Raw genomic sequence first — 13,000 nt, forward strand, 5'->3', positions numbered from 1 at the left:
CTCAGTGTCTGGCACAGATTCTGCACAAACCTCAACTAAAGTCAGAAAGCTGCTTTTAGGACTTGGCAGGCTGGGAACTCTCCGGAACACATTGATGAGTGTTAAAGTCACAACCCAACAGCTCGTGCAGCCACTGTCATTGTCTTGCAACATACTTGTCGTGTGAGTCAGGCGTGAGCGGCGGAGGCCGGAACTTTATCTTCTTGGTGGTGGAGGAGGAGGCGGCGTCTCTTTCTGTTGAGGGAGGCAAAGGCTGCCCCGGAGTCAACGAGGTCAGAGTTGAGGAACAAGGAGCCGACTGGAATTCAGAATTAGAAAATTAAAAGAACGGATCACAGAAAAAAAAAGACAGCAGTGGTTTGTTTTATTAACTAAATTAAAATGTAATAATAAGGAAACAAACCACACATACTCTTGTCACGGTCGTCAAATCTCACACAAATATTAGCTGCACATTATTACAGCCTTGTCAAGGTTTCATACATCAAGTTATATATTTAGCCAGAAGTTGACTATCGTGACCTCAGTGATATAGACTCGTATTCTCTTCAGTAATTCAAAATCTTAAATGCTGTCTTAAAGTCAGTTTTATAATTATATTCAGATCTGGTTAATGGTCTGTAGAATCATGTAAGAGGTTTCTTAAGCCTATTCCTTTAACCTTAAACACGTGTCAAGTATGTTCCATCAAAATTGAACGTGAGGATTATGATAGCTATCAGCGCGAGGCTCACCTCTTTACTGCCGTCAACTCTGTTGAAATCCTCCCTCCTCGTCTCGTGGCTTCGCTCTCTCTTCACCCTCTCTTGATTGTCCTCTTGTTTAAGGCTGGTTTTGCTGTCCAATTCTAATTTGTCCACTTCTTCTTTTATGTCCACTTCTTCTTTCTTCACATCTTCACAACAAAACAGAAAACAATACACAATCAAATCTTGTTTGCAAAAATGGAAACTGCCCTGTCGTTAACAATGAATACGGGTTGATGCTGGTTTCTTTACAAGTGGAAGATAAAACTGGGACAATGTGGAAACTAAACATTTTTCAGGACTGTATGAAAAAGAAGATTTCAGTATTTTATTTCCACTTTTTACAGATGATCTCGCCAACTATTGGTTCCTCAATTCACAACCATGAGCCTTTAGTTATAACACAAGGCTGTTGTTAATGTCCCAGATAGTTTGCCATTTCTTCTGTGTCTACTTCACCTTAGACTTGGCTAAGATTGTAGAGGATTTTGTGATCTACTCCTTATGAAACAACTGCTGTGAAGTAAAGGTACCTGAGCAGATGGCCACTGACGAGTTTCTCCAGGTGCTATACATCGCCTGATCCTCTTCAGTCTCCACATCTGGCTCAACCCTTTCTTTTTTAATCTCCACCTTTTGCTCCTCCACCAGCTGGCCACACGGCTGCAGCACTGCAGAGTGCTGTGCCAGGCGGGGATCCTCGGTACCATCATGGGACATCCCAGGTGGGACGGTGGTGACAGACACCATGTTGGCTCCCACCGGAACAGCAGGCGTTGGGTAGATGGCAGTTAGAACCTGAAAGAGAAGCAGAAACTTCGATTAAACAAATGTTTTTTGTTTTGTTTTCTACACACAGTTGAGGGCATTAAAGATTATGACTCTGGTGCAGAAAGATGAGCTTTGTAGGACAAGACGGTGTCGGACAGACTTGTTGGGATCGTTACAGATTCAATCATTGAATATAAATATAAGGGTGTTTTGGATGAGGTCATAGCTGTTGAAGAGTTGGTACGACAACATTTTCTTTCCATTTTAATCTTCCGATAGGACTTTGGTGTGAAACATCTGTCCACACTTGTGTCAGCTATAACTTTAAGTGGTCCCTCATATATTGCAGGATGATGTTTAGTGTTTCAATATTCAAACGCTTGCTGAGGCCTCATAATCCGTCCTTGTATTCTTATTAAACCTTCCCAAACAGTCATTAACATTTTCCACATTCTCATACAGTTTATAAACTCTGACAAATCTACATCATTTAAACAACATGAAATCATTAATCATTGCAAACAAAAACTTAAATATGAGGTCACATCCCTCTCAACAACCCTCTCAGTAACCATGACATGAACAGCTTTAATAACGCTTTGCCGCCCAGCCAACCAATCACAGCTGTCGATCACCTTCGACGATAGACGTAGAAATTAAATGCAGTATTGTAGCGACCAATCATCAAGCATCAAGTACAGCAGTGAGTAGAAAAGCTTCATGGTAGTTGACCGTTTTGTTGGAATTATACATAGGTAAGGTACGTGCAGTAATTAGTGCCTCCAATATTAAGTTCTGGGGATGTGTTGAAATGTATCTGCTGTATAAATAAAACACCCTTTAGTAAGAAGTTAAATAAAGACAGGAAGCTTTGCTTTTCCTGACTGCATCTTGTTACAAAAGTAACTAAATATGAATTACATTGTACAAAAATATATATAAATGTTGGAAGGTGATCGACAAGGAACCACTGTATTTCATTTTGGGGACTAATGATTTAATTGTAATACTATATTTATCTGCCCAATATAGGTCTTTGTCACAGACCACTGCCTCGTACCTGATGAGCTGCTGCTGCTTGGACAGGAGTCGTCTGAGACTGACTGATCAGAGAAGAAGCCGAGGTCAGTAGTGAATGCTGGACCAGAGCCTGAGGCGCAGGAGGGATGGTGGTAAAGCCCAGGGTGGCCAGAGGTGAAGGTAAGAATGCTGATATGGGAGTAGGTGTGGCCACTTGAGGAATGGTGCCGCTGGTGGCTCCAGGACTTGACTGGACGTAAGTGATTCTGTAAAGGAGACGAAACTTTAGAAGAAGAAACACCCGACAGTCAAGAGGGCAAGAAGTTTCTCCATCAGTGACCTGGTGTGTGGGGAGGTCAAGAGGACAGTCTGTGGAGGAGCTACACCTGTGCTCATGACTGTTGCCATGGAGACGGGGTATGGGCTCCCGCTGTGGACAGCTGTGTTCCCTCCAGTCTGGACCACTGGCATTGGAGCGATCTGGATCACCTTTGTGAGGACGAACAAATTATAAATATGGTTCTCCTTATCCAAACCTGATCTCAAAATGAGTCACTTCAAGCTCATAATCATCAACAGCTTCATGTAAATTTGATCCGTTATGTGATACAATATCCTGCAGAAACGACACAGAATATTAAGGTATTGAGGAAACCACTACAGGACAGTGTTTTTCATTTTTCAGCGTGCCTATTCCATGGACATAATTCATAGTTGGAGTTTGAATGAAGAGGGTTTTAGGACAAAGCAACAGTACAAGTGCATTCAAATGTTCTGTTGTTGACATTCTTCATCCAAGAGATGGATGGAACTTGGTTGGAAAGCTTTAATTAGACTCTTCATAACACCAACTTTAAAGGGTAATTGATTAGGAAAGACACAATACTGTAGATATTATGGTCACACATCTGGACCACTTAGGTGCAAATATTGTGGTACAAGGTCATAAAAAAAACAAATTGAATTAATATATACAAAGAAATAATAACGTATAGAGATGATGTATATCCCTCAATGGTTTTGTACTGTTGTTCCTAAGCTTTCTTCCTCTCTCTTTGCGCTTGATAGAGTCTACTGACTCCTTCAATAAACATCTTAGAAAGACTTTCTTTTTCGTGCATGCTTTTCCCTAATTTTCTGGGACACCCGTTTTTTTCTCTGTGTTATCTTGATCTTTTTAGTATATCTTTTTTTGATTGTTTAAGCGCTTTGTAACCCTGGTCTAGAAAAACGCACTATAAATATAAATTACCTACTTACTTACTTTTTTATTTGGATTTGCGTTTCCCTTTATCCCCCTTCTTCTTATTTACTTTCTTACTAATTGCAGTATGTGTTTGTCCTGTTATCGTCACTGTTGTCTTTATTGCTACCTAGAACATCTGTATCTAAGAGAGGACCATGATGAAGGTGACGGCTAAATCACGAGTAAGATCCGTGCCTAGCCTTCTAACTATATATTAAACACTTTCTGGCTCACTTTTAAAAACTTCAGTCCATTAATCTTAACTCCTTCTTGGCTCCCTCTCAATGAACTAATCACAGCGGCTGTACGCGTTTATCTTATTCTATTTTACATGATCATGAGGTACATCATCTGATTCCTGCTCTTACAAACCTGAGTTATTGTCTGGTCAAAATTTCTAAATAAGATAAACATCTCATGAGTTATGATCGTTTCAAGTGTACATGTCAGCGTGACCGGCTCTCCAATAAAGAGTAAAGATCCAAAGAGTCAGCTTGAAGAGAAGAGACACGTCTCAAGGCCTCAAAGCAGTTTCTTTTATCAGCAACTAAAAGTTGACTTTCTTAAGAATTTCACAGAGTGAACCAGATCAAAGGAGGAATAAATAAAAAAGTCCACTTCCTCTCCAAGTACCATCCTTCTGGCATGTGCTTTGATCCGAAGTGGGAACATTTGTACTTTGGCTGCCAGCGATTGAACGTAAACACCTTTGTCACATGTCGACGGCTGCTCACCCCTACCTTGTTTCCAGTCAATGAGCCGTTCTGGACAGGAAGAGGAGGAGCCACCAGGGAAATAGAAGGATGAGGAGGAGTAGACCCTGCTCTCACTGTTGCCATGGGAACCAGCATCTTGCTCTGTAATACCGGTGACTGGGTTTGAACTAATGAGTGAGAGGGAGGGAGAGAAACAGACGCAGTGTTAACATATATATATATAAAACTCTGCAACAGATGAATGGAGTCAAAGGAGGTGAAGATGCAGGAAGGATGAGTTGGTGGCGACGGAAGGACATGCTGGCGAGAGAGAAAATCCTCGCTATCGTCAGTCAGACTTCTTTCATCATGTGATTCTTATAAATAGAGTGAGTGAGGTGTGGGTGGACACCCGTGTTCAATCATTAATCTCAGAGTACACCATCACTTAAAGACGTTTTATAGTAGTTCAGGAGAAGACACTGGAGACACCACCATGATTCCTCATAGCTGGTCATCCATAAATTATAATCACCGGCTTATATAGTCAGACTCATTCTTTTGCTTCTTAGACTGCGACAGATAACTGCTTTTAAAGGTGGTCCTTGTCCACTAAAACATCAGGTGTGGCATTTAAAAGAAAACTCGAATGAGGACAGGCCGCCAGGGGGGAGGAGTCTAGCCTTGCCCAAAGTAGGGTCAGCACTCCATCACTGGGTAATTAGATGTATAAACAGAATATTGAACTCACACACAAACACCTTAAAGGGCAACTAAGGTGTTTAAGTGTCTCTTAAATAGAAGTTGGACTCTATTGTACTCATCAGTATGCGTTTGTTTGTACAAAACTCTCCTTTCATTGAAATATTTAATTTATTAGAAAATGTGCTTAAGCTCCGCCCACTGAAAACGCTTTGTTTTCCTGGACATGAAATCTTGTTTACCACAACCACACGCCCTCTGCTGTAATTGGTCAAGCATTGAGTTTTTTTTTCACATGAGTTGCCCTTTAAGAATGCTCAGTTACTGGTTAGTGATATGGGGGTCTCACCTCCCACTCCATGGTTAACGGATGCAACTCTGACCGCGGCCCCTGAACCCAACCCATTGGTCAGCTGGGCGTTGGTGGGCAGTGTCAGGACTTGATGGTGAGTCAGTTGGTGGGATGAGGGGTTTTCAGTGGGTAGGACATACTGGACCTGCGGTAGCGGTTTGGCTCCAGCAGACAGTGGAAGAGAGGAGATCGTAGGTTGGGCTACAGGGAGGGAGGTTTGTGAATGTGGGAGGATCTGAACTGGATGGCCGGTGGGGAAGGACCCTCCGAGAACTAAATCGGCGACAAGGCCGTTGCCGCCGAGGTTGTTTACGGGACCACAAGCAGAGGAGGAGGACAGGTACCCACCCCCTGATGCTATCGGCAGATGTGTCGCGACACCTCCTTCAATCAATATAGCTGGTATGTTGTCATGAGGCAGGGAGTTGAGAGACGCGGCGCCCTCCACTGGCTTGCTGGCGATAGGGATATGAGAGCTGACGATGGGCCGGACCACATTGGTCACCACGGTAGGAGCCATGCGCAAGGCACTCAGAACCTTGGTCACACAGGTCTGGGACGGAAGAGTGGAGGATCCGATGATGGAGAGCGAGGTAGCGCTCTGCCTTCCACCCTCTCCTCTCACTCCGTCTTCCACCCTTACAGATCCTCCTTCATCCTTTTCCTCTCCAGCGTCTGTTCTGTTCTTTCTCTTCCTCTCCGAGCCGTCTTCACCTCCTCCGCTTCTCTTGGATTCGGTGGTGGATGGAGGAGAGGAGGAGGAGCGGGACGATGGAGCGACCGGTTGAAAGCGATGCTGAAGGGAGGAGAAGGAGGAGGAGAGATCAAAGAAGGAAACTTTCTCTGGAAACTCTCCTTCACACACTTCCTGGAGGTTAGATTAAAAATGTGACTGACTCACTTTCAGAATCTTAGATTAAAAAAAAACAGCCTTTTCAATGTTTCTACACATTTGTCAGTGCAATTATCATGTTTCCTAAAAGCCCCCGGATCATCTCGTCGAAGTAGTAGTTTAAATCCAATAGGATGGCTTTCTATACTCCCCTAAAAGAAAAACAACTTGTATTACTACATTTATTTGGGTGTAACAACAGTTGATAAATAACTCAAATCCCTCCATAAGCAATACTTGTCCTCCATCATCAATGACTACATCATAACAAATGTTGGTTTTTATTCTTTGAAACTCAAAGATACACCTTCTTTCCAGTTTCATAACATGTTTTCATCGTCATCTCTGCTCATTAAAAATACGATTTTTGATCAGCAAAGCTAATACATTCTGATCTTCGGTGTGTTATGATGAATTAACATGCATTAAAAACATTTTTAAAGCAAAATCAGAATCCTGTTGTAAACACACCAGGGGAGTTTGTTGTGTTGGTATTACAGAATATAAAAATGAAATAAAATGATAAAATCCAAATACTGCTTTGGTGTCATTTGGACCAAAATGAATGAAAAAGACAATGAGCTCCAGTCGCTCCATAAAATGCATTTCACAATTTTGCCAATAACTCTAAAAAGGAACAGATAACTATTTAATATTATAAGTTGAACCAGAATTTAGGTATTCAAACTAAAATATAAAAGAACTGGAGTTTAACATGCTTTTTTTATTTCATTAGTATATCCTGTGCAAAACTTACCTTGAACTCAAACCTCACTCAAACAAAACTGTAATATAGGTCACTTAAGTATTTTCTCTGAAGTCAACAATCATTTGCTTGATTATTAATAGTTTTACAAATTAAAGACAAGTTTCATAATCAGTGAGTAAAACCTGAGTAAATATTTTTCTACAGATCTAAAAGAGACGTCGATGACTTCATCACTGTTCCTGCAGGCGTCTTAAGTTTCTCACTGTGCTGATGCGGCTGTTTCTACAGCAGCCAACAAAAATACAGGGACGAAGCCTATTCACATTCAAATGCAGTAAAATATGAAATAGCTTTGCACCATTTATGTCTTACACTATGCATGCCTTGATTCTATGAGGTAGTAGTCAACAGAGAAGAGAGAAGAAAATGCACCTCAGGGACACAAAAGCTCCTTCTTTATAAAGTAAATAACAAACGCATACCAAAGACTCAGCTTGTCTTTCAGATTAAATATATTTTATTAAAATGATTACAACAAAAATAAGTGAACGTACCTCTCCGTCCGGCTCGTCCTCGTCACTGTCTGTCACCCGTTCTTTACACTTCAGGTCAATCGAACCCTCGGGACATGAATCCTCTGTGGAGGATCAAGAATCAGTGCTGAACTTCAAAGATAAGATGCTCACATTTTCATTGAGAGAGCACAGAATGGACAAGATCAGAAACAAGTGCATCAGAGAGACAGCTCTTCTGGGGAAGTTTGGAGGAAAAGTGAGGGAGGTCAGATTATTTGCATATGAATAAGAATATAAAGAGGACGGAGGAGGCTGACTTGCAAAATATAAATCATAAATAGAAAAACAACTTGCCTTCGCCAGGCTAATATTTCAACACCTACTGTGATTTTAAGTTTACCCAATATTAACACCTACACTTTGTTGGTCAATAAAGTTTGTACCTTTTTTTGTATTTATGAAAATATAGATGCGATAAATAGAACAGCAGGTAGGAGTTGCGTTCGGGAACTTCGCACAACATTCTGCATGGGAGAGGAAGCACACATTCTGCACCATGAAGAGTGATGAATCTTCAAAGGATTTGTGGATACAGGTGGCAATTCTTAGCAGCAGCAATATTTAATCATCTCTTCCTTCACTTAATTTCCTTTAAATCCGTTGATATGTTTGTGAGTTAAAACAATTCACGTGTAAAAGGAACAAAATGACACGAGGGAGACTATTGAATCAACAGTTGTCTGACTAATGTTGCCGTTTTGTGAGGAACAACAGACTGGAGTTGTGTTTTTCCTCTTCGCTGACATTCGTTGTCACAGTATATGTTTCTGGCACTCACCCATGACATCATCATCGCCCTCCTCCTCACAGATGACCATGCGCTCGTCATCACTGGCAGCCTCCTCGCCGGCTCCGCCCGGACACCCCGGCTGTGGCTCATGCTGCACGAAAAGGCTCTCGTCCTAAACATTCAATAGTAAAATAAAATGATAGAATAATAAACACTAATACACCGCAGTATTATGACCACTTGTATCACACTGTACCTCCACATGCAAGTACCAGATCTGGACCTTCAGTTGTGTTTTCAACTACTGTGAAAACACAACTCTCCTGACATTGACATGTTTCAAATGTTGAAGTCTTCCTCTCCAAGATGCAGTAAGTCTCTCATCATGAACATGTTTTAAAGTTATTACTTTGTAAAGTTCTCCCCGTCTGAAATCTCGGCGAAGAGCGGAGTCCATTATGAGGTAATAATGGCTTCACTTCTCCTCCAGCCAGCTGTAATCATTATTTATACAACGAGTCCCTTTGAGGTGGAGACTTCTTGCCCAATCACAGCGGAGTGGGTGTGGTTAAGGTAATGAAGATTTCACCTCCAGGAAAAACGTGTTTTTAGTCGGTGGGCTTAAGCACATTTTCTAATGTAAATGTTTCAATAAAAAGATAGTTTTGTACACACAGACACATACTGATGAGAACAATAGATGTCCAAGTTTAATTTAAGGGACACCTAAACAAACACATTATTTTCCCTTAATGGAAATAAATCAACATGATATGAAACTATCACTGCATGGTCGTAATTGAAGGGCTGCTTTTCTTTGTATGACCTTCTATAAATTCTCAGAAATACAAGCTTTGAAAACTGACGTAATAACATCTCAAGTTCCCTCTGAAATCCAAACACTTACCTTCTCCAGCTGTCTCTCTCTCTGCTCCAGTGTGTGAACTGCACTGTGGGAAAATGCTCGTGGACGAGGTCGTTGAACGCTGAACACGCCTCCTCCTCTACGGTCTGCAGCTCCTGACCATCCACCCACCTTCCCCTCCACAGCCTGGGTCTCAGGCGGAGTGTCTGGGGAACAGAGTCTGAGCATCAGCCTCATCCTGGTATTAGTTCTGGAAGTCTGTCCAGGTCCAAGAGTGGCGCTCACACTTAAAGCTATGTTAAGTGATCTTGTGCATTCAATCAAAATCAACTTCAATTATTGATCCATTTATGTTGCAGTTGAAACCTGTATCCCACTTCGCGACCCACTCACCTCTGCTCTCGGACATGCTCCTTTCTCGAGGCTCCTTCAGGGTCCCACGGCCCTCTGATAGAGACTTCCTGCGGTCTTTGTTGCACCACTTCCAATCTGGGTGTGCTCTGAAGTGGGCCTCCTTCACCTGCACATCCCGAAGAGAGACTCAGTGAGAACCTTTCTTTTACATAAACTTTTTTTCTACTCTATTTTGTAATGGCTGATTAGAAGCTTTAATTATGTATTCAAATGATATGTCGACAGTTGTGATTGGTTTGCTGGGCGGCAAAGCTTTGTACTAGCTGTTCAGGTCACCTTTACTGAGAGGGTTGTTGAGAGGGATGTTCTTGAGAGGGATGGGATCTCATATGCAATGTTGAGCTTCGAGTTTAAATGTATGTTGTTAAATACATTTTTTTAATTTAAACTACTGAAATATGAAATGGTCTCTACTTTTGCTGATTATTCATTGGGGGGATTTTCAAAACCTAACCTAAACAATAAAGTGTATCCAAATTTGTAATAATCTGTCCCGTGTTCGGTTATCAACATTTGACTGAGATTCATTCATGACGTCTAAAGTTATTTTGCCGAGGTACAGACCATGAGAGGGACGTGGGGTCGATCATGAGTGTTCCTCACCTGGAAGGCCAAGTCATGATACTGTTGCTTCTCGCTGTGACCCAGAGCGTACCACCACTCCCCAAGGATCTTGCTGACTGTCCGGTTGTCCTGGTTGGGGTGTCGTTGGTGCACAAGGGCTCTGTGTCTCTTGCTGAAGATCATGAAGGCATTCATCGGACGACGAATGTGGTCCTTCTCCCTCTGCGGTTCGACGTGAGGGAAATGTTGAAGCTGAATAAAGCTAAATCAAGAGATGCCGACTCACCTTCCGCTCGCCGTCCTTGGGCAGAGCACTGAGGGACTGAGTCCTTCTCTTGATGGGACCCACAGAGGGTGATGGTTCGTTGGCAACAGCAGGAGAAAACCTGAGATCACAGGGCTGAGATTAATAGGAGTCTTGGCAGAGAAAAATCTTATTTTCGTGTAAAACAAGAAACTGTTAAGAGTTCAAATCTGAGTCGATAAATGTCAACTAAGTTTCTCCAGACTATTGGGTAGCATTGACTAGAGGCTGCTGAGTTGTTTCTTTAGCAGAGGAAGAGTTTTTTTTTTTCTTTTTGGCAGACGACAGCTTTTGTGAGCACGGCGACCCTGAAACATTGAAAAAAAACTCCACTACAAACCAGACAACCTCGTCTGAGTCACTGTAATAGAGCAAAAACACAGACAGACGAGGAAAATAGAGGCAGAGACTGAGAGGATCGTGCCAACAGAGGCTGCCAGACGAACACACACACTCACACAATTGCCCATACACAACGACAGCTAAGAGACAACTATTGTGTGCGATGGTAAAAGCCCACAAGTAAGAGGACGCCGGTGAGCGGACAAGAAAGACGAAGGACTCACGGGTCATCAGTGTCGCTCTCTGTCTCACTGTCAGGTCCGGCCCGGTCAGCAGGAGCGTTGTCATTGGTCGCGAGAGGTCGTGACGGGGATTCTCTCCCATGGTCTTGGGTTCCGGATCGGCCATCGCTCACCAGTGCCACCCCACAGCGAGGTTCTGAAGCAGAATGAGTGGAACGTCAAAAAAACAGGAATTGTTGAATCATTCATTCTGACTGTGAAGAAAATTTAAAGAGTAAAGAGCTTGTAAGTTTCAGATGGAAAGTTAAAGCAGTTTTGGTTTGAAGTCTCGTCAAGGCAGACGATCTTGCATGAGTCAATTTCAAGGCATTTCAGAATTGAAAGATTGATATTTGACTTTCCAACCTTTGCTCTGATTGATGAGATTCTGTCCATCGGTGGTTTGGAGAGTGGCTCCTGATTGGCTGGGCTCCAGGAAGGGAACAAGGGAGTGCCAGGGAAACACCGGCACTGATCGGGGCTCAACGTTGGTCCACACTGGTGAGACATGAGAATAAAGGTAAGAAGGAAGGAAACTGAATCAGACACACAATTAGAATCCTAAACATAAGTTGGTTGTTGTCCAACATCCGTCATAGTCACTGTTACCGTTCTTCGGTAAGAACTGCAGTATTTTTAAAGTTATTTAATCACAGATCATAGTTTCTAAAAAGGCTTTTTGTGAGCTTTAATAATGTTCAGATTAAATCCTCAAAGCTAACCCTAACTCTTAATGAATGATTTGACCTTAAGCCATTGATGGCTTAAATTGAGAAACACCACAACTTTGGCAGGGGTTCTATGGCAGACGTCTTAAAAACTGGTGGTTATACAATGCTGAGAGAGTGTTTATACAAAGAACAATAACAAACTTAAAGCTATCGCATTAATTTCAATCATTTCTTCTTGACAAGTGACTTAAACTTAAGGCTTTTAAGGGCAAACTCCTACCAAGAAAGTAATTTAATGCAGCGTACAAGAGGCTTCAATAAACTTCAATAAGAATTTAAAGTGCACCACAACATCACGTCCTTCTCATTCCTGCAGTAGAATAAATAGTTTTGGTGCAGCCTAGGACTTGGACTCCGTTTAAAGCTATGGCCCCTTGTGTGACGGAGCGTGACAATACCATCTGGGCCCCCCCGTTGTTAGAGGGGAACCCGAATCTGCCACATTTTGACAAAAAGCCAGACCTTTACACTATTTTTGAAAGTCCTGCCAGCTAGGATCCGGAGTGATCAAACTAAAGTCCTGCCTCTTCATTTCACTCATTGACTCATCAGCAACAATATTGTGTAGTGTACTTGTGACTAACATGAATTAAAAAAAGAATGCTTCCTCCTTCCTATCCGCATGAACGTAAACGACTGCAGCCCTTCGATGTCCACTATCCATTTTTTATTTGAAAAATAAACTATTTAAGCCTCTATTTATAGCGATCATTCCGCTGGCTCTGACTCTTGTGAAATGGATTTTAATGTGTTACTGCTATGAGAGTTTGGCATCACTTTTATTGATTCAAGTTGACCTTCATGCCATTTGACAACATCTGGTGTGTAAAAACGTGAGAAAGGAAGACTTGAGAGGAAGATATTTGTTGTAAGGCTCCGTCATTTTTATTATTGAAAGGCAAACAATAAGCAGCCTAACATTGCAACGCACTTACAACTGTCGAACTATCAGCATTAACTTTGCCCTAGTTTGATTTAAATTTCAAATAACAGAGTTGCTTTCAGAATGTAACAGGAAACACAAACAACGTTGAGTCTTTTGATGATTGTTGGTAATGCACTTGAAGAGCAGCAAACTGTTTGTGTCACTGGTTTCAGAGGCTTTTATCACGGTGTGAGTG

At 42.0% G+C, this 13,000-nt stretch overlaps 1 protein-coding gene across 3 annotated transcripts in view; it reads right to left on the minus strand.

The window, feature by feature from the left end:
- cica (capicua transcriptional repressor a) overlaps positions 1–13,000 on the minus strand; it is a 30,592-nt gene that overhangs the window by 3,790 nt on the left and 13,802 nt on the right. For 2 of the 3 annotated variants that reach the window (XM_087787118.1, XM_087787119.1), the window contains exons 4-18: positions 11,515–11,646; positions 11,152–11,305; positions 10,568–10,667; positions 10,321–10,503; positions 9,697–9,823; positions 9,346–9,509; positions 8,487–8,610; positions 7,688–7,770; positions 5,530–6,328; positions 4,524–4,666; positions 2,878–3,026; positions 2,578–2,803; positions 1,280–1,544; positions 735–895; positions 156–298 (exon numbers count right to left, since the gene is read on the minus strand). In XM_087787118.1, the coding sequence (XP_087643244.1) occupies positions 156–298; positions 735–895; positions 1,280–1,544; positions 2,578–2,803; positions 2,878–3,026; positions 4,524–4,666; positions 5,530–6,328; positions 7,688–7,770; positions 8,487–8,610; positions 9,346–9,509; positions 9,697–9,823; positions 10,321–10,503; positions 10,568–10,667; positions 11,152–11,305; positions 11,515–11,646 (2,953 nt within the window). The remainder of the gene's footprint in view (positions 1–155; positions 299–734; positions 896–1,279; positions 1,545–2,577; positions 2,804–2,877; positions 3,027–4,523; positions 4,667–5,529; positions 6,329–7,687; positions 7,771–8,486; positions 8,611–9,345; positions 9,510–9,696; positions 9,824–10,320; positions 10,504–10,567; positions 10,668–11,151; positions 11,306–11,514; positions 11,647–13,000) is intronic. The other variant, XM_087787120.1, reaches the window with a different exon arrangement.

The sequence above is a fragment of the Callionymus lyra genome, chromosome 3 (genome assembly GCF_982586985.1).
Source record: "Callionymus lyra chromosome 3, fCalLyr1.hap1.1, whole genome shotgun sequence".
Lineage (NCBI taxonomy): Eukaryota > Metazoa > Chordata > Actinopteri > Syngnathiformes > Callionymidae > Callionymus > Callionymus lyra.